General features: G+C 40.5%; 2 protein-coding genes and 1 pseudogene across 3 annotated transcripts in view; 2 read left to right on the forward strand and 1 right to left on the reverse strand.

The window, feature by feature from the left end:
• Positions 1 to 21,606, forward strand: part of GPBP1L1 (GC-rich promoter binding protein 1 like 1) — a 70,636-nt gene that overhangs the window by 41,145 nt on the left and 7,885 nt on the right. For both annotated transcript variants that reach the window (XM_045291812.1, XM_004699470.2), the window contains 5 exons: positions 6,772 to 6,844; positions 8,250 to 8,443; positions 18,408 to 18,548; positions 19,388 to 19,546; positions 20,546 to 20,667. In XM_045291812.1, coding sequence (XP_045147747.1) covers positions 6,772 to 6,844; positions 8,250 to 8,443; positions 18,408 to 18,548; positions 19,388 to 19,546; positions 20,546 to 20,667 — 689 coding nt within the window. The remainder of the gene's footprint in view (positions 1 to 6,771; positions 6,845 to 8,249; positions 8,444 to 18,407; positions 18,549 to 19,387; positions 19,547 to 20,545; positions 20,668 to 21,606) is intronic.
• LOC101659082 (macrophage migration inhibitory factor-like) lies at positions 10,052 to 10,321 on the forward strand. Its single transcript, XM_045291814.1, has one exon. The coding sequence runs from the start codon at positions 10,052 to 10,054 to the stop codon at positions 10,319 to 10,321; it is 270 nt and encodes an 89-aa protein (XP_045147749.1).
• On the reverse strand, positions 14,190 to 15,065 carry LOC105978280 (annotated as a pseudogene).

The raw sequence follows: 21,606 nt of genomic DNA on the forward strand, positions 1-21,606 counted from the left end.
AATGGATTACAACAAGGGACTTAAGCATAGGAACACTTACTTCGAGGAAGGGCCTAGCACCCAGCAATGTTTCCTTCTGTTGTGCATAAGGTCTCCATGCTTTGGAATTGACTCAGTGGGACTTAACAGTTACAGCCTTTGTTATTCCCACCAAAGAACCTTGCTTTCCCTGATGGATCTGGGCAAGACACTGATTGGATTACATGACTCGGCTGATTGCCATCCTGCGGGGGTATAACGTCTCAGAAGCTGGGTGGGGCATCTCAGCTACAAGCAAGAGAAAAGCAGGAGTGGAGCTCTTCTTTCAAACCGTGTGGTATTTGCCTTTCACCGTCAGGCCTATCACCTGGTTGATTTCACCAGCTTCTGCAGCCTGGAGAGTGAGGAGGATCCTCCAGACAGACATCTACATTTTGGATTTGTGATTTCCCCCGCACCTGCACTGCCTTGAGCCATTTTCCTTTGTGTTGTGAGTTATAGGTGGCCAGTGCAGATAGTGGATTACCAGTTGGGTTATCAGTTCAAGGTCAGCACTTGGACTCACTGGCCACAATGTGGGAGATAGATGAGGCTTTCTACTCCTGTAAAAATTTACAATTTCAGAAATCCACAGGGGCAGTTCTAACCCGTCCAAGAGGGCCACTCTGAGTCGGTGTCACTCGGTGGTGGTGAGTTTGTGAGTGAAGGAGAGAAGAGACATAGTAAAAGGAGAAGCAGTGGTTGATACCAAGAAGAGTGGAACCGCATTGCAGTTTTAAAAAGTGGGACATTTGGGACAAATGTCTCTACGTTCTTGGGACTTGTATTAATTTTTCTGAAAGAAATTGTTTCTGCACCAACAAATCCCAAAATTTAAGCCAGAGAAATCAAAGGGAAGCACATTGACACCAGCACCAAGAGTCCCAGAGTAGTCAATGTAGAGGGCACATTCAAGAATGTTGTTAGCTGCCATTGATTAATTCCCACTCATCCTGACCCCTTGTGTGCAGGCTGTATATAACCGTTCAAATGCAAATTGCCTCCTGAGGAGTCTCTGGGTGGGTTTGAACCACAAACCTGTTACTAATTGTTAGGTGTGTTTGAGCTGATTCTAACTCTAGCAACCCATGTGACAGGATGGAGCTGCCTCATAGGGTTTTCTAGTCTGTAGTCCTTACAGAAGGTGACCATCAGACCTTCCCCTCACAGAGCCACTAGGTAGGTTCACACTATGCAGGGATTCCGTATTGGAAACATTGTCATCATGTGGACTTAGTCGCATAGTGAACATGTAAGATTGAGTAAAACTGCCCCATAGGGTTTCCATGGGACAGCGGATAGGTTTGAACCACTGAACTTTTGGTTAGCAGTAGAGCTGCCTCACTACCACTATACCACCGTGGCTCCTCACGTTTGGAAATGGCTAGTAATTGTGGTTTCCATAATCAATACCTTTACTGCAGAGGTGTGGGGGAGGAGGTTGGGCTCTCACTGGACCAAGCAAGAGCGGGGAAATCACAGCATTTCAAACACAGAAAGTTAATTTAAAATTTCATAATTATAACAGGATTAGGGTAATGAGGGATTGGCTAGTCAGAAATTAAAGCTGAGTAATATAGAGATGGCCACTGTAAGGAGCCCCAAGGCCTCAGATGGTTTTAACTCTCTCTTTTCCCTCATAGCCCCAGGGCTGGGATCTAGACCTTAGTGGAGAGGGCTCATTAGTGGCTACTGAAATTACAAAACAGTGACTACGGTACAGCTCTGGTGAATGTGCTTGAAATGTGCTTTCTGGTCCTTGATGGAAACTCATGCTGAAAGCTTTATTGGAGGTGTCACTGCTCCAAAACTATTGGAGTGAGGTGCTTGGGAAACCGGCCAACTGGGACTGGAAGTAAAAGCCTCTTCATTGCCCTCTGCTGACAAAAATTAGCATGCCAACTGACAAAGGTACATTTACACACAACAGACAGGAACCATGAAAATCAAAATATCAGGCAAAAGGGTGATAACCAGAACTGGACCATGTCATTGCTCTTTCTAACCAGTCAGTATTCCCTTCCAGAACAAAGCCCCATACTGAGGACAAACTTGGAAATAGAATCCAAATTGAGCTGCACAGGGACAAAGACAAAGACAAAGGAAAGAGAATGCTCAGGTAAAAGTTGGGGCGGGAAATAAGCAAGGTATTGCAGAAAGTAAGCCACCATACTCTTGCCACTCCATAAAAAATATTAAGAGGGAGTATTAGGAAGGTTATGTTGACCCATATTGGCAAAAATTAAAACAGGAGACTTCAGAAAGTTCATGGAAAGATTTACCTTTCAAGTCTTCTTTATTTTTCATATGAATGTTTGGAAAAAAAATCTTATATGAAGAACACAGTAGATTCAAGGTTAAATTCCTTTCAAAGGATATTCAGATAATGATAATTTTCATTTGTAAAAATATATTTGACTCGAATAATTTTTAAATTGTTGTCAGGGATAGAATTGGCTCTTCCATCTCAAGTTTGCCAACCCCTGTTCTAGACTGTAGGTACCCAGACTTATATGACAAATCACACCCTTTTCAGAAAAAAAATTACTTAGTGCTCCCCTGGCCATGAAAACTTTGGTACAATAACCCACAACAGAGGATAAAGTGTAGGTATCACTTTTGTAGTGCATGCCTCACCCACACCCCACCTTGGATTGTTCCAGCACCCGCCAGGGGCAATGCTACCCACTTTAGGAAACACTACTATCAATATGTAAAGCACACCAATGAGAAAAGACCACAAAACAAAAACTTTGACCTTAAAGCTTCCCTTAGCCATATTAGAAAATGGTGTAAGTCTAGAAGGATCGACGAGAAAAACTGAGAAATTAGTTATAACTTAGGGAAGAAATTGAAAGTAGTAAAAGATTTCAGATAAATGATGATTGCAAAGCAACACTAATGTCTTAGGCATAATAGAGGATGATAATTTTTAAACTGAAGAAAGTTAGAGTTGAGGAAAAGTGGGATGTGGGCAAATGTTTGGTTTTTAAGGGGAGAATCAATATGCACATAAAAGAAGTCCTCCCCAAAAGAAGACCAAAGCAAAAGAATAACTCAAACACTAAAAACTTATTCAAAAAAATTTCTTGATTTGAAACTATAGATTGAAAGGGCAGCCAGAATGACCAACACTTTCTTAAAAGAGCTAGTCTGCCAAAGGACTGAAATAGAAAAAGAAAATAACCTTTGGTCATCCGGGCATAATGACCAAGTGACTAATAAGGGAAAGAAAGGTACCCTGACCAGTTGCTTTGAATGTCCTCCACCTGCGTTGTCTAGTAATTCCTTCCCAGGGAGATGCAGAGTTCCAGATATGCTGACGACCTTAAGTGTGGCTCATTATAATTTAAATATGTAGTCACTTGGGAACACTATTTACTATACACTTAATTGTACATTTAAAATGAGAAGTTGGGCAAAGTATAGCGTTAGCTATATGCTCAAGGTAGATGCCATATGATTTTTTATTTTTTTAAAGTGAGAGAATCAAGGAAGCATGTCCCAAAATACTTTTCAGTAATTATATTGGTGTTAGGATTAGTATTCTGAAACTTGTATGTAATATGAGATGAAGTGATTAAATGTGATTCTTCCATTATTTGTGTTCAAAAGAGGGTTCCCGGGGTAGAAAAAAGAAAATGCAGATATGAGATAAGGACTGGATTTTAATTAGCAATACTAATAAATCATGAGTTGCTTTCTTTGAAAATGTGTATACATGAGGAGGGTATTTCACGCAGTTTGTAGGGAAATCCCATTACCTTTTTATTCCATATTTTCAGGAGCTACTTGTTTTGTCCCTTGTGAATATTTTCAGGCTCTGTCCCCTGAAACTACCTAAAAAGAATAACAACCGAAAAGCAGTGAGTTTCTCTACTAGCTAGATTGTGATCTTACTAAAAGAAATAGGGCTTCTTAGAAAAATATCTTGTCATAATAGCCAAGAAGTAATTAAAGACAAGTAAGGTTTTACTTGAGTGATTCAAAAGCCATTTTGAAGAAGTTCCCACTGGCCAAAATGGGATAATTTGTACATCAGACTGAATAACTGCAAGAGATTGGATAACATTAAATATTAATAATCTTTGGATTCACAGTGATATTTCACTTTGTGGAATAAAAGGGATACAAGCAAAAAGTGTATTGCTGTTGAGCTCATTCCAACTCATGGGCAGAGTTTCTAGGGGTGTAGTTCTCGCAGAAGCTGACTGCCACATCTGTCTCCCAGAAGCAGTTGTTGGGTTCCAACCACAGGGCTTTTGACTGACAGCCAAGCACTAAACTGTGCCACCAGAGCTCCTTAAGATAAACTGTTTGGAAAGCTGTTAAATTAGGAGAAAGAAAACAAGCACGTATCTTTTCTATAGCAACTATCACCGTATCACCAAATAGATGAGGGAATGATTCTTTTTATGTATATTAGCTAATAATAAAGTATACTAGCTAATAAATAAGAAGCTCTGTTGGCACAGTAGTTAGTGCTTGGCTTCCAGTCAAAAGATTGGTGGTTTAAATTTACCACCTCCGCTGTGGGAGGAAAGGGAAGTAATCCGTTTCTGTGAAGGGCAGTTTTACTCTGTCCTATAGGGTCCCTGTGAGTCAGAATCGACTCTGGCTGTGGGGTTTTGTTTGTTTAACTAATAGAGAGGAATGATAAAATTAGAAAATAATTGTATTGTAGCTTGTGATGAGTCAATAGTTTTAGGCTTTGAGCATCAATGTCTGCCAATATTGCAGACAAGTGACAACAAGGTATCTCCTAATAAAAGAAGTACATCACCACAAAAAGATGCCTGTACCACTGCCTCCTTCTCAAAAAAGACTTATCTTGGAATCCAGTTACCAAATTTTAGGAAGTGGGTCAGAAAACTTAGGTACATTTTACAATGGGATTGCAGCAGCAAAATCCAGATTATTGGAAACTACTGGTAAGTTATAAATGCACACGTAGGTGATAAAAAGAAAGCAAAAACTGGTTACCATTAATTGAATTAATGATTCTTTATAATTTTTTAAATCGATGCTTTTTAAAAAAATAAGTAGAAAGATCAACGATAACATGTAAATTGGAGCAATCTCTGAGAACTAGATGGAATGTGGAAGCACACAGGCTGTTTGAGAAAAATAAGCCAACCATAGCTTATCTGTGGGAACTCCTGCCTATACTACTCCATCCAAAGAAGTACATTTATCTGTTCATACTCTGTCACTGGTGTGTCTTTTATTTAATTAATTGGAAGTTTGTATCTCTGCTAGTGGCTCTGAACCTTCATTGGTTGCAAACCGTATATGTCATAGGACTCTACTCCCTGGAAATTCTAGTTCAGAAGCTAGTTCAGTATACTGAGCATTTTGTTTATGTGTGCCTCTTTAAGTGTTTCCTGGGAAATTTGGATGATAGAGCTATTTCCCTACCAGGCTGTAAAAATTGGAGACCAGTGCCAATGACACCACACATCCTGATTGACTATTAAGCCCAATATATTGCTGTTAACACATTTCCATCTTTTCCCTTGTCTCTGTATTTCTGTTGCTTTCCGCATGCTCCTGGACTATGGAATTGGTCTCTCAACTGATAATTAAATCGTTAACTCCTTTTTTAAAGATTCTACAAAAAGGATTCTTGTAAAGGGAGATTGGATTATTGTAGCACTGCATAAAAATTTCATCTCCACAGCTGCAGAATAAAATTCAAACTCCCTAAAAATACCCCACAATCTGGCTCTTGCCTACCTACTTCTCTTCCTCCACAGACTGGTCCTTTCCTTTTCTAGCATGTGGAACTATTTGTTGTTGTTTTTTTTCTTTTTGTGAGTGAATTAGTGAGAGAGTGAGTCAGTGAGTGAGAGAGTGAGAATGAGTGAATTAGAGAGAGAGAGTGAGTGAGTCAGTGAATGAAAGTGAGTGAGAGAGTGAGTCAGTGAGTGAGTGAATGAGAGTTAAGTGCGAGAGTGAATGAGAGTGAGTGAGAGAGTGAGTGAGTGAGTGAGTGAATTAGAGAGAGTGATTCAGTGAATGAAAGTGAGTGAGTCAGTGAGTGAGTGAGAGTGAGTGAGTGAGTGAGTGAGTGAATCCATGTGGAACTATTTGCAGATCTCTAAATCTCCTTTTTTCTCTTCTTGATGTCCCTGGAGATTTCACCCAGAATCACCTCATCTCCATCTTTGGAGCACATCTTTATGGTTTCTTTATAGCCACCACCCCCACTGAGACATTTCTTTATACCACTTTTCTTTCTAATGGAATTATGCATCCTTTTCCTTAGTACTTACTTTTCCTTCTTCTCGTGTCAGTTTTTACCATTGGACCCACCCATGAGTTTATCTTTGTACCCTGTGAAGACTAGGAAGGGGTGATTCTTAATTGCCTTTGTGTGGTACGTAGTCTCCTCTACACTGAAGCACTCTTGGAACTGTAATGAATACCATCACTCAGCAGATTGTCCTCCTCATGTCTGAAAAAAAACAGATTCAGTCTTATTTATTCAACTTTTATGTGTCTTCTATTTGGTATATGTATCCTATAGAAATATGAGAACTTTCACTTTTTATATTTTACAAATATAAGGTCCCTTTTAGATTGAAATGGAACCCAAACAATTCCAAAATTTATGAGAAGACTGATTTAATTTTGCATTAGTAAGTGCTGCTAATATCCTTCGTGATGGCTATTTTGCAAATAAGAGGAAGAAGAAAAAATGCCAAGATATTTGGCTTTCTGTATCAACCATTAATATCCCTTTTTCCCTAGCCTTCTTTGAATCCAGAAGCTGGCAAACAGAATCAGCTATGCAGACCTATTGGGACCCCTTCAGGAGTGTGGGGTAGGTAGATTTTGCCATTTTAAAGGAAAAATTTAATTTTTTTTTCTTACAAGGGAGCAGAGGAAAATTTTCTCTTGTTTGTTTCTTTATCTCTTGTTTCTCATCTCATCTATTCCCCATGGTAACTAACACTTGTTGGCCCTTCATTAATCCAAGTGGCTCTAAATATAGCAATTACTATGCCCCAGAAATACCAGTGAAAGGTAATTACTGTCATAGTCAAAGTCGAGACAATGGAGAGCTAGTAGATTCTTGAATCTGAAAGATTTTAAGTAGAAAGAAAAATATATAAAGATAATATGTAATACAAAAGGGGGCAGTTTTTAATTAACATTGCTAATTCACTTCTATTGTATTTTAATTGTTTTTGATTATGTGTTTCCTAAATATATTGTGGGGGAATATAGCAACATTTCCTCAACATTCCTCCATGTTACTACATATTCTGCACACGTTTGCTTTTATTGGTTATGCAATACCACATCCTTCGTACCATTTTGTTCAATTAGCCTGCGACTGTTGGATGTTTTTTTGACAGTTAAACTTGATGATTGTTTTATAAAGCAGAAGGAAAACCTAAACATGTTTATATATATTAGGGGCCCTGGTGGTGCTGGTGGGTAAGCATTGCATTGGACTGCTAACTGCAAGGCAAGGAATTCAAACCCACTAGCTGTTCAATGGGAGAAAGATAAAGCTTTCTGCTCCTGTAAAAGTTTAAAGGCTCAGAAACTGTATATAAGATTGCTGAGTCAGAATCAACTCGATGGCAGTAGGTTTCGGTATATGTTTATGTTGAGGAAAACTAACTTTATATATAAAACAGGTGAATCATTTTTTATCAATCCAAATCTGATCTTGGGGTTTGGGGCACTTATAAATTGTACTCTTCTGGTCCTTCCATTAGGCATGTTGAGTAGCCAAGCATCTTGCAGTGAAGCCCTTCAGATCATAACTAAATAAATTTACTATAGTGTATCTTTTCCTGTTAGTGGTTATGTAGTTTGAGTTTGCTTCATTATAGGGTTCCATGGCAGGCTTCTTTTCTCCTCTGTCATTCTCATGCTGACACAAGTGGCTCCTCAGATAAGGGCCTGTTTGGGTCCTGCCTGAATGGTCACACCATAAATTAGACAGGTTATGCCTCTGACCGAGTGCTAACATCTTGAGTTTTCTGGATGATTTGGGGGTTCAGTATCAAATGCTTCATCTACTGATTTTCTTTCCTACAGTTCTCAATTAGTGTCACTTCAAGAATTATCTGCTAAATGCACATCAGGAAATACTTGCTCCTTAGTCTTAACTGTCAGCTCTTCAGTAAAAGGGGAGCCCTTTGTATAGAGCTGTGCTTTGTGTTACTCCTCAGGTTTGACAGTGTTTTGTCTCTCTATTACTGTATTCACAGAAAACCCCCCTAGTGCCAAGCAACCCTCCAAGATGCTGGTCATCAAAAAAGTTTCCAAAGAAGATCCTGTTGCTACGTTCTCTGCTGCATTCACTTCACCAGGATCTCACCATGCAAATGGGAACAGATCTTCAACTGTGGTCCCAAGTGTTTATAAGAACCTAATTCCTAAGCCTGCACCACCTCCTTCCAAGGTATGTTGTGGAATCCATATAAAAACTTTGTATAGTAGAGATATGAAAAAATCAGGGTGGGGTGAGTAGTAAATTTATTTTTTTCCTGATGTCATTCACTTGATATTTATTCTGTACCTGCTGTATGGATATTGTATGTATATACTGTTGCCATGCTACCAAACTGCGTTTTTAGCAGACCTCTCAAGTTTCATCTCATGAACCTGCTTCTCTTGATTGACTGTTTCCATTAACAGCATCAACATTAATTTTTCCTTATTTTCCTTAGCCAAGCAGTTACAAAGTCCTTTTATTCCTCTCTGTTGTCATAGTTTATAGTTTCGGCCTTAGTCATTTCGTTTGTTATTGTAATGGACCTTTCTAGTTTCTCCTAGCTACAAGTATCCTCCACTTAGACTTTGAATGGCTTTTACTCTTCTAAATTCTGAATATCCTTTCCTGCCCTAACTCCTTTTAGTGAATCCAAACCATTTATAAACTAAAAACCTCAGTGCCATCTAGTTGTTTTCAACTCATAGCGACCTTATAGTATATGGTAGAACTGTCCCTGCGGGTTTCTGAGACTAGCTCTTTACAGGAGTAGAAAGCCTCATCCTTCTCCCGTGGAGCAGCTGTGGTTTGAGACTGCTGGCTTTGGGTTAGCAGCCCAACACATACCCATTGTGCCACCAGGGCTCCTAGACATTAAAGCAGGGATCAACTGTGGTTTTGTTTTAAAGAGTCAGATAATAAATATTTTAGACTCTGCTAGCCAAAAATGGTCTTTATTGCATATTGTTCCAATTTTTTTAAAACAATGCTTAAAATGTAAAGCTCATGTGCCATACAAAAACAGGCCTAAAGCCAGATTTAGCCCATGGATTGTAGTTTTTTCAGCCTTAGAATTTGTTGTTCAAACTTATTAGCAATGATTTTTAGTCTGGTCCATCTTTTACATCATATTGCTCCTTCTTTCTACTATCTGGAGAACTATTTACCATGATCCATGCTCATGTCAAACCCTGACATTTTATAGTATATCCATCTATAGATGTAATTCTTTTTCTTTTTTCATTTGAGCAGGGAAACTTGTTTTATTTTTTACCTTTCCTTCTTTCCAGATAACCCTTTCTGCATTCCCCCCTGGTTTAATCACCACCACATACAGGAATTCCTGTTCTCCTCCTGGCACACTTTCTCTCAGGCAGGGCAGTGACACAACTGCACCAATGGCAACAGTAGCTTTTACCCCAATACACGGTGGCAGGGATGCAACGTTGATGGTGGCTGGATTTTTCCTGTGGTCCCCCCACTCCCCCCACGTCCTCTGTTTTTGGCTCCTCTATCTATAACCAGACATGTAATTCTATCTCCATGGTTGCATAGCAATCTGTGTGTTCTGTCACAATAACATAACACTTTGTTGATACGTTTCTTCACTTACTGTCACTTCCTTTGGGATCAGGAGGAGTTCATCTTCTTAATAAAAATTGTATTCTTACGAACCTCACATGAACACATTTTAACTTAGAATCCTAGCCACCATAAAAAAAACAAATCATGGCCGCGCGTGTCTGCCCGTGTGTCCGCCCGTCTGGCCCGCTGCGCCGTCTCTCTGCCATCATTCCCATGTTCGTGGTAAACACCAACGTGCCCCGCGCCTCTGTGCCCGACGGGCTGCTCTCCCAGCAACTGGCGCAGGCCACCGGCAAGCCGGCCCAGTACATCACCGTGCACGGGGTCCCCGACCAGCTCATGGTGTTCGGCGGCTCTGGCGAGCCGTGTGCCCCCTGCAGCCTGCACAGCATTGGCAAGATCAGCGGGGCGCAGAACCGCACCTACAGCAAGCTGCTGTGCGGCCTGCTGGCCCGGAAAGGATCTGCATCAACTGTGACATGAACGCCGCCAACGTGGGCTGGAATGGCTCCACCTTCGCCTGAGACCCCTCCCTGCCCCAGCAATAAACGGTTCAGAGACAAAAAAAAAACCATCATTAGAGTTTACTGTGTTGCTGGGAGGTAAAACAGTGATGTGTGATTGGTGCCTATGGACAATACAAAGAACTCTATTATCAGCTGTGACCCACCCACCATGAGTTCATAGTCCAAGTGAGATAATAAGATATAGCAATATGAAATGTGAAATGATATCTATGAAATAATAACAGATCCTAAAATTAACAGATCAAATTATAGGGATAACCACCATCCTGTGGGTTTCTGAGACTATAATTGTTTATGGGAGTAAAAAGCCCAGTCTTTCTCCCGCAGAGCTGCTGGTCATTTCCAACTACCGACCATGTGTCTCAGTCCAACTCGTAACCCCTGCACCCCTAAATAGAAAAGGTATTTAAATAAAAAATCTGAAATCATAAAGTACTAGTCATGTTAAGGATACTGAATGAACGTATTAATAATTCTTGTATTTTCAGTTTTGTGAATTTAGTGGAGGGGTGGGTTACATTTCAGACCAACTCTGCTTTCAACAGTTCGAACCACTTAGCATTCCCAGGTCACCCCATATTACACACAAAAAATATCTTTTCTCCCTCTTAGGGATCTCTTTCCTTCCTTTCACCTAAGTAAATACTTCTCAGCCTTCAAATTCATTGTTCATCTTCCCATTCTTGTCCTTCTTCCCTTTGGAACCTCCCCAAGTCTATTCCCTTTGGCAGGCAAGTCTCTGCCTGGCTTTTACCCTGGTAGTAGTAGTCTCATACAGTATTTGTCCTTTGATGATTGACTACCTTCACTCTGTATAATGTGCTGTGAGCGCATCCATGCCATGCAGCCCTCCTGGTTTCGTTGTTTTTAGTGAGACATAGTTATTCTGCTATGTTTACGATCTAGTGTGGAAACAGATGTAAAAACTGAGTGTACGCTCTCCTGAACAAAGTGTGGAAAATCTGTGTAGACAAAGTCTGAGTTGAACTGAGCTTTGAAGTGGCCAAGGAAAGGGAACTAGATCTGTTGATGCCTTAAGATGTTCCTAGACTTCTACTAGACCTTTATATATATGTGTGTAGATGTATATGTATTGTATATCATCTAATCCTGGGTTGTATGTCATTGTTGTGTTCATGCCAACTCACTTTTAACTCATAGCCACCTACATACAGCAGAAAAAGACACTGCCCGGTTCTGTATCACTCTCACCATCTGCTATTTTCGATCCAGTTGTTGCAGTCACAGTGTCACTTGGTCTTCTGCTTTTTCACTGACGCTCTGCTTCATGGAGCATGGTGTCCTAGGAACTGGCTCCTCATGGTAGTGTGTCCAAAGTATGTAAGGCAAATCTTACCGTCCTCGTTTCTCGGGAGCATTTTGGCTGGACATCGTACAATACATTTATTTGTTCTTCTGATAGCCCCTGGTGTAAACAACCATAATTCAAGGGCATCAATTCTTTTCCCATTTTCCTTATTTACTGTCCAATTTTCCTATGCATAGGAAGTAATTGAAAATGTCATGGCACACACCAGCCTGTATGATCTCAAGGTGTTGAAGGGATCAGGTATCAAAGAACAAAAAATCATTTCATTGTGAATGAGGGGGAAGTGCAGAGTGGAGACCCAAAGCCCATCTGTAGGCAACTGGACATCCCCTTACAGAAGGGTCGGGGAGGAGACGAGCCACAATCAGGGTGCAGTGTAGCAACGATGAAACATACAACTTTCCTCTAGTTATTAAATGCTTCCTCCCCACTCACTATCATGGTCCCAATTCTACCTTACAAATCTGGCTAGACCAGAGGATGTACACTGGTACAGATAGGAACTGGAAACACAGGGAATCCAGGACGGGTGATCCCTTCAGGACCAGTGGTGAGAATGGTGATACCGGGAGGGTGGAGGGAAGGTGGGGTAGAGAGGGGGAACTGATTACAAGGATCTACATATAACCCCCAACCAGGGGGATGGGCAACAGAAAAGTGGGTGAAGGGAGACATCAGTGTAAAACATGAAAAAATAATAATTTATAAATTAGCAAGAGTTCATGAGGGAGGGACGGAGGGTGGTGGTGGGAAATGAGCTGATACCAAGGGCTCAAGTAGAAAGCAGATGTTTTGAGAATGATGATGGCAACACATGTACAAATGTGCTTAATGCAATGGATGGATGGATGGATTTTGATAAGAGTTGTACGAGCCCCAATAAAATGATTTTTTTTTAAAACCGAAAATATGGCATTGGCTCAGGTACACCTTAGTCTCAAAATGGTACTTTAAAAAATTTTTAACACTTTAAAAAGGTCTTTTGAGCAAATATGAGTACTGCAGACTGATACTTTGATTTCTTGCTGTTTCTTCATTAGCACTGATTGTGGAATTAGATACAGTTAAATCCTTGAAAACTTGTATTTTTTTCTCCATTTATCATGATGTTTCTTGCAAGTCCATTGAATAAGTATAGTGAAAGGTTTTCCTGATTTTAAACCACGTAATCTTCTTTTCTCTTGTTTCAATAGCTGACTACCTCCAGTATTTACAGGTTCCATATGATCACAGTGCTAAATGCTCTGCAATTCTCATTCTTCACAGTTACCCTTAATTGAGTATGATCCACAGTAAATGACTCTCCATATTCACTAAATGAAACATAGGTAAACATTTTTCTGGTATTCCCTGCTTTCAGTCAACATCCATCTGGCATCAACAGTAATATCCCTCAGTCCCCATCCTCTTCTGCATCTGGCTTGAATGTCCCTATTGATATAGTGCTGTGACTGGGTTTTTAATTATCTTCAATAAAACTTGCACAAACCAAGTTTTTTATATTGTTCAATAATTTATACCTTATTTTGATCACCTTTCTTTGGAATGGGCACATAGAGTTATATCTTCCAGTTGATTGGCCCAGATGAATGAGCACTTCCAATGTTGCTCTTGTTTGTTTAAGCATCTCGATTGGTATTTCGTCAATTCCTGGAGCCCCATTTTTCATCACTGCCTTTAAGTACAACTTGGACTTGTTTTATTACAAATAGTTCTTGATCTTCTGCAGTGTCTTAAAGTGGTTGAAAATAAACCAATTCTTTGTGGCACAATGACTGGATTCCTTTCATCTTTCTAACATTGTCATTCGAGGCTTGAACTTTTTTTGCCTCTGTTCTTTTTATTATTATTATTTTATTGGGGGGCTTTTACAAATCTTATGACAATCTATCATTCAATTGTAGGGAACCTTTTTATTTTTCGCCTTGTACATTTAGATGTTTACATTCTTAGCGTGATTTCTAAGTCAAGGCTCACGTATTTATTTCAGCTGTGGGAAGGTATTCAATTGTATTAAGCACACTTGTACCTAAGTTGGCATCAACATTTCCAAAACAGTTTATTTCTCCTTGAGCCCTTAGCATCAGCTCCTCTGTTTTCCCCTCCCTCCCTCTTCTGTTCTTTATTTAAGAAAGACTAAGCATGTTCTTCTCTTGGTTGTCTTAACTCCAGTTCTTTGCACATTTTTTTTTTCTAATACTGTCTTTTCATCTTACCTTTTAAAATTTTTCATGCCAGTTGCCTGATTTACTTTAGGGGCAAGTTTTAAGAGTCTGCTGACATTCCTTTTATTTTTTTTTCTGGGTATAGTGTACTTTATTGATGGTACATGACAAGGTCGAGTTTTCTAAGCCCCTCCCCTTCCTTCAGGGGTCTGGATGGAATATTCTCAGTGTGTTGGGGGATTGAATTAGGGGCAGAGACTCCCCAGCAGCTGAGGGCCTCTCTCTCTTGCTCTAGCGCTGTTGCTGGGGCTGGTGGTCCAGGGGGGCTCTTAGTCCTTGGAGGCCATGTGGACCATGAGGTCCACCACTCTGTGGCTGTAGCCAAATTCATTGTCAGACCAGGAAATGAGCTTGACAAAGTGGTCGTTGAGGGCAATGCCAGCCCCAGCATCAAAGGTGCAAGAGTGGGGGGTCACCGTTGAAGTCACAGGAGACAGCCTGGTCCTCAGTGTAGTCCAGGATGCCCTTTAGGGGACCATCTTGATGTCATTGTACTTGGCAGCTTTCTCCAGACGACAGGTGAGATCCACGATGGACACATTGGGGGTGGGGACACGGAAGGCCATGCCAGTCAGTTTCCCATTCAGCTCCTGGATAACCTTGCCCACAGCCTTGGCAGCGCCAGTAGATGCGGGGATGATGTTCTGAGCAGCCCCACGGCCATCACGCTAGAGTTACCCTGAGGGGCCATCCACAGTCTTCTGGGTGGCAGTGATGGCATGGACTGTGGTCATGAGTCAGTCCACGATGCCAAAATTGTCATGGATGACCTTGGCCAGGGGGCCTAAGCAGTTGGTGGTGCAGGAGGCATTGCTGACAATCTTGAGGGAGTTGTCATACTTCTCGTGGTTCACGCCCATCACAAACATGGGGGCGTCAGCAGAAGGGGCAGAGATGATCACCCTTTTGGCACCACCCTTCAAGTGAGCCCCAGCCTTCTCTACGGTGGTGAAGACACCAGTGGACTCTACGACATACTCAGCACCGGCCTCAGCCCACTTGATGTTGGCGGGATCTCGCTCCTGGAAGATGGAGATGGTCTTCCCATTGATGATAAGCTTCCCATTCTCAGCCTTGACAGTGCCATTGAACTTGCCGTGGGTGGAATCATACTGGAACATGTAGACCATGTAGTTCAGATCAATGAAGGGGTCATTGATGGCAACAGTTCCACTTTGCCAGAATTGAAAGCAGCCCTGGTGACCAGGCAGGCGCCCAATGCGGCCAAATCCGTTCACTCCGACCTTCACTATGGTGTCTCAGGATGCGGCTGGGACTGCACGGGAACGGGAGAGGGGGCTGTCTGTTGCACGAGGAGGAGCAGAGAGCTGCTGACATTCCTTTTGGCTTACTTCCCTTTTTAAAAAGTAACCTCTCACTTTCTTCATGTAGTCTTGTCCTTGATTTCATCCCACAACTGGTCTGGTCTTTGGTCATTAGTGTTCAGCCCATCAAATTTATTCTTAAAATGGTGTCAAGATTCAGAGATATACTCAAGGTTGAACTTTGTTTCGTGTGGACATGTTTTAATTTTCTTCAGCTTCAACTTGAACTTGCATAAGAGCCATTCATGGTCTTTTCCTCAGTCAGTTCCTGGCCTTGTTCTGACTGAAGATACTGAGCTTTTTCCATCATCTCTTTCCAGATTAGATTCCTGTATATTTCTTCTTTCTGGGTCTACATGTGTATTCTATTCTGACTCATAACTATCCTATAGGGCAGGCATCAACTGCCCCTTTGGGTTTCGGAGACTGTTCACAAGAGTAGAAAGCTTCTTCTTTCTCTCATGGAGTGGGCTGCTTCTTTTTAACTTCTGCCTCTGAGGTTAGTATCCCAATGTTTAAACATAGTTCCTTGCTTAGGTCAATGGTCCTGTGAGCTTCAGTGATTCCGGTATCACTTCTTAACACCAATGCCATATTTCCTCATCATTGATTCTTCTTTGTTTCTGCATTCTGGTCACTAGTATAATCATCAGGGAATCTTGGTTGCATGTTTGGGTGAATTCACACTGCAGAAGTTGATAAAAATTGCCTGTTGGTTTATCTTTGTTATTTGTGAGTGAAGGGTAGATTTGAATAACAGTCACATTAACTGGTTGCCCTAGCAGGCACATATATGGGTATTATCCTATCACCAACACCATTCTATTTCAGGATACATCTTAAAATCTTCATTTTTCTAATGGATGTAATAACTGTTCCTTGTCAGTTTTTCATTCCATAAACAAGAGACCATATGATTGTCCAAAGTGGCCAATACCAACCCATTTGGCTCACTAATGCGTAGTGTATTGATTATCAAGCTATTTAATTTCATTCTGACAGATACTGATTTTTCTAGATTTATCTTTAAGAGTCCATGTTCCAAGTAGTACTGGATGCTTGCAGCTTTTTCTTTTCATTTTGGTCAGTCATAACAGAATGAACAGATGTAGGATGAGAGCTATCAAAGGAACTTGAAGTCAGAGGAGAGAATTGGGGATTTGGGCATCCAGTTTTGATCTTCATTTGATCAGTTGAAGTGAAGAGAGTTGCGGTTGATTTGGAATCTGGCAGAAAGAGCCCATTTTTTAAACTTGGAGTTCACTTTAGTGGATTTTTAGAAATACATTAATTAAAAAGCATAATGACATATAATGGTTTTTGTTAGGAGGCAGCCAGTTATACTATATACTTTTTAAGAGTTACTGGAAATTGAGGTTAAGTTGGAATGAAAATGTGCAGAGGTGTTAGTATCCTGGTTAGTGTAAGATTCTGTATGCACAGTACATTGGCAAAAATCCAAAGTTTTGCATTCAGTTTTAAAAACAAGTCTCCTAGTGCACATGTGAAAGAAGCCACAAATAATCTTTACTAATTAACCAGACAAATCTTTGGATTTTCATCAGTGTGATTTTTTTTTTTTTTTACCATATGCCTTTTTTTTAAAGATCATTTTATTGGGGACTTTTATAACAACTTATAAAAATTCAGACATCAGTTGTATCAAGTATATTTGTACATATGTTGCCATCATTATTTTATAAACATTTACTTCCTATTTGAGCCTTTGGTATTAGCTCCTATTTTTTCCCCACCCACCCACCCACCCTCAGGACCCCTTGGTAATTATAAGTTGTTATTTTCATATCTTACAATGACCGCTGCCTTCCTTCCCTCACAGTTTTTGCTGCTCAGTCCCCTGGGGTGGGGATGGAGGTGGATGTTAGGTGTCAGTATTGCGTGGTTCCCCCTTCCTCCCCTCCACCTCCCACCTTTCCCCTACCCTCCTGGTATCACTACTCCCATTTCTGTCCCTAAGGGATTTATCTAACCTGGATTCCATGTGATGTGAGCTCTTAACCGCACCCCAGTGAATGTGCTCCGGTCTAGCCAGAACTGAAAGGCAGGACTGGGGTCCTGATGGTGGGGGTTGAGGGTTGAGGAAGCCTCCAAGAACCATAGGAATCTTGTGTGTTCCATAAAAATAAAAAATTAACATTTATTGTGATTGGTTCATTGGCTCTCTCAATTTGCCTAGATGTTCTTATTTAAGACAGTGTAGGATAGTGAAAAAGTAATTTCCCTTAGTAGCTGAGTAACCTTGACAAATTTTATGACTGCTTCATGCTCATTTTCATTCTCTGTCAAAAGAAAACAGATTAATAATTATACCTGATAGTCTTCTTAAGGATTACGTAAAATAGTATGCCATGCACCTGGTACAAGGTAGATACTCAGTGGATACTTTACCAATATCTTTGTTGCCCCTCAGCAAGGTTGACACCAAGGAAAGAAATGGTTTTCAGATTGTTTTTTAATCCTTGAAGTCATTTAGTTTTAATTCTGCTATTCTAGAAAAACTGATTGGAAGCTTTTCCATTGTTTTGTGTGTTTTTTTAACCTCCCTTTTCTTTGTCTACTTGGTACAATTGGATCTGAAACAAAAAACAGTGTTTTAATGATCCTATTCCAGTTATATACTATGTCATCATTATTTGAGCCAAAGTGACACAATGGCTCTCCAGGCTCCTTGGTGCTGAGCAAAAGAAGAGCCTCTGGAATAAACCAGTATTCACTAGCTGCTTACTTATCTACCTTGTTCTGAAACCAGCCTCTTCTGCATCAGAGTTCCTGGGAAACTACTTTTAGCTTTGTATGATACCAAGGTTGGACTGGAGGTTAGCAAGGTGACTCTAGAAGAAAATACTAATGGTCAGAAAAGTTTTATAAGTGCTAAATATCATATTAACACCAGTTCAATGCTTTGAGAAGTAACATAGTAAAGAATATTTATTAGTATCCTGTGGCTCTTTGGTTTCCATATTCATTTTTCCTTCAAGTACCTAACCTCAGAAATAGATTGCATAATTCAGAAAGATGTTAGAGTGGGTAAGTTCTGGGGACTTCTGTTCATGTTCTTTAGCACCTTACTCTTAGGATCTTTTTAGCTGAATTTCTATTTGTATGCTTTTTTAGACTAATTAATTATTTTTTCCTCTGTAGCCCAGTGCATGGAAAACTAATAGAATGGAACACAAATCAGGATCTCTTTCTTCAAGTCGGGAGTCTGCTTTTACCAGTCCGATCTCTGTTACAAAACCTGTGGTCCTGGCTGGTGGCACAATTCTAAACTCCCCCAGAGAGGTGAGTGAGGGTTAAGTAGGGAAGCACTTGCTAAGCTTACCATTGACTTATGCTCAGTGCCCTGGTGTCTTAGTGAGTTGTGTGTTTTGAACTGCTAACAGCAAGGTCAGTAGTTCGAACCCATTAGCCTCTTGGGGAGAAAGAAGGGGGCCTTTGCTCCTGTCAAGGTTTACAGCCTCTGAAACTCACAGGAGCAGTTCTACTCTGTCCTATAGAGTCTACATGGCTCAGAATTAATAAGCTTGGTTTTGGTTTTTGCTATGCTGTGTATTTTGACACTACTAACATTACTGTAAATATAGCTGAGCGTAGCTGAGAATTATTTCTTTACTAATGTTTCACATCATCATTGAAAATTGGGAGTAGCTGGATGGAGTTACTGTCCTGTGATCGGGCCAGCGTTGACCTGTGTTATTCTGGCTTTCTAGTGTTACGTTAGCCAGGTCCCCTGGCTACTGTAGTTGCTTAGCACATACTTGACAGCTAACCAAATGGTTGACGGTTCACGTCTACCCTATTGGAAAAGAAGCCTGGCAATCTATTTTTGAAAAATCAGCCATTGAAAACCCTATGAGACCTCGTTCTACTCTGACATACATGGAGTTTCTCTGAGTCAAAATCAACTTGATAACACCTGATCTGTTTTATTTTGCGTTTTCTTCATCCTTTAGTTTTCACTCTGGAAAGATGTAGTCTGTTTAAATGGGAAAAAAAAAGTTGTTTGCTTTTTACAAAATCAGTGTGAATAAATAGAATCTTAGCTACACAGACATATCCCATAGAATCCCCATTCTTGCTCTTTGCTGTCAGTAGCAAACTCTTTGTGCTTTTTTGCCCAGAGCCCCTCTAGCACCACCCCGCCAATTGAGATCAGTTCCTCCCGTCTGACCAAGCTGACCCGCCGAACTTCCGACAGGAAGAGTGAGTTCCTGAAGACTCTTAAAGATGACCGGAATGGAGAATTCTCAGAGAACAGAGACTGTGACAAGCTGGAGGATGTAAGAGTATAAGGCTTTTCTGGGACAACATAGGGCGAGGAAGGAAAGGACTTTGTTAGTGTTTTCCTTTGTTAAATACCCCGGGTTTTTGTTTAAGGGAAAATGTATAGCAAGTTTTTTTTAGTGAACAGAGATTTTTGTCCATAAAGTAACAGGCAGATTAAAGCCTATAAGAAAATTAGCTGAATCCTTTGTTCAGTATACATTTCAATGACAGATGCCCTGGGTTAAGGACATCACAATCATAAAATCTTAAGCCAATCAGTACTCTAAGAAGTAGGTAATTAGCAGTGGCTTTTAGTAGTGAAGGTGCCCTGGTAGCAGAGTGGTTACACGTTGTGCTGCTAATAGCAAGGTCAGCAGTTCAAAACCACCAGCTGCTTTAAGGGAGAAAGATGAGGCTCTCTACTACTGTAAAAAGTTAGAGTTTGTAAGTTGTCCATTAAGTTGGATTTAACTTGGTGGCAGTGAGTTTGGTTTTTTGTTGGTTTTATTAGTGAGAATTGTATTTAATTGCAATAAAAGAAAAAATTGACAGCTACAGCACAGAGTGGTCTCTTTGTGTCCTGCAACAGGTGAGAGGTCCAAGAAGGTGTGGCAGCTCATTTGTATCAATGAGAAAATCTTTTACCTTTGGTCAGGTTGGAATCGGATTCTGATGTTCAGGGGTGGGGGATACCTTTAGATTTTTTGAAAATAAAGTGTTAATAAGGAAGACCAGGGGATAGATATTGCATAAACATCTAGTAGTTTCTGCTACAGTTGACATACACAAACACATACACATACACAAAAAAAAGGATAGCTCTCAATTGGTATTCTTTGGAAATCTTAGCAAGGTGAACAAGACTTTTTTTTTTTTAAGACTTCCTTTTTAAGTGAAGAAAACCTACAGATTGAGGTTGTCTTCTAGAATGTACTCTGCAGTCCTGTGGGTGGTTTTATCTTTCAACAAAACAATTGTTAAACCAGGTGCCTCTTTGCTTTCTCCGATGGCAGCTGGAGAACAGTACTCTTGAACCAAAGGAGAGTGGAGAGGAAAGCTGTCATCAGAACGGCCTTACTCTTCCATTTGCGGAGGAAAGGAGGGTCCTCTCACATTCTCTGGAAGCTGAGCACAGGTGAGTGATGATCAGATGCTGGAGAAAGACTGGGAACATACTTGAGAAGATAGAGAAAGAACCCCAACAAGCACCATACTTTGTTGCCCCATGTTGTCTTTTACTCACTGAGATTCCTCTCAGATCCGGCAGCATTTTCCCATCCCTCAGGCTTTCGAGTGGTTTCGGATGAGTCTCAAGTTTCTGGCTGCAGGGAGAGATGGGAGGAGTGAGGAACTTGTTTCCTAAGACTTGCTGGCCTCAAATGTATGTAGAGACTCTCTTCAGGCATCTTACAAAACATGAGACACGCTTGTGTAGCATATTTTTATTTGAATGAGGGTCTTGAACATACAAAATCCATTTGTTTGGACAAGTAAATGGCAGGTGGGGCTTGCCAATATGGGAGTACCTTCCTGAAAGGAAGATCCTGTCCAGAAATCAGAGTTTTGAGGGAGTACACAATACAATTCAGTTGGAATAGAACTTAGGTATATGTGAAAATGGGCTGATTGGGTTGACAAGAAATCAAAGGGAGAGTCTTCCTTTATTTTGACCTATTGGAAAGAGTGTCTATAGCTTGTTGGATTTTCACTGCTGCTTTTACATCACTATAGTGGATAATCCCCCCTTTACCCAATTTAATTATGAACACGAGTGGTCATAATTAAAATGTTCCATTGGATAAAAAAAGAAAATTCCATTTTCTTCTCTTAATTTGGACACACTGCCCCTTCCTAGAGCATCCTCACAGTCATTGATACTAATAACAATATACATATGAACTTATTGTTGCAGTTACTTTGTCACTCATTCTCATTGAGGGTCTTGCTCTCTCTTTTTTTTTAGAGAATTTTATTGGGGCCTCTTTTTTTTTTTTTTAACATTTTATTAGGGGCTCATACAACTGTTATCCCAATCCATACACACATCAATTGTGTAAAGCGCATTTGTACATCG

This window comes from Echinops telfairi, unplaced genomic scaffold (genome assembly GCF_000313985.2).
Source record: "Echinops telfairi isolate 266 unplaced genomic scaffold, ASM31398v2 ScPeMD7_443;HRSCAF=831, whole genome shotgun sequence".
Lineage (NCBI taxonomy): Eukaryota > Metazoa > Chordata > Mammalia > Afrosoricida > Tenrecidae > Echinops > Echinops telfairi.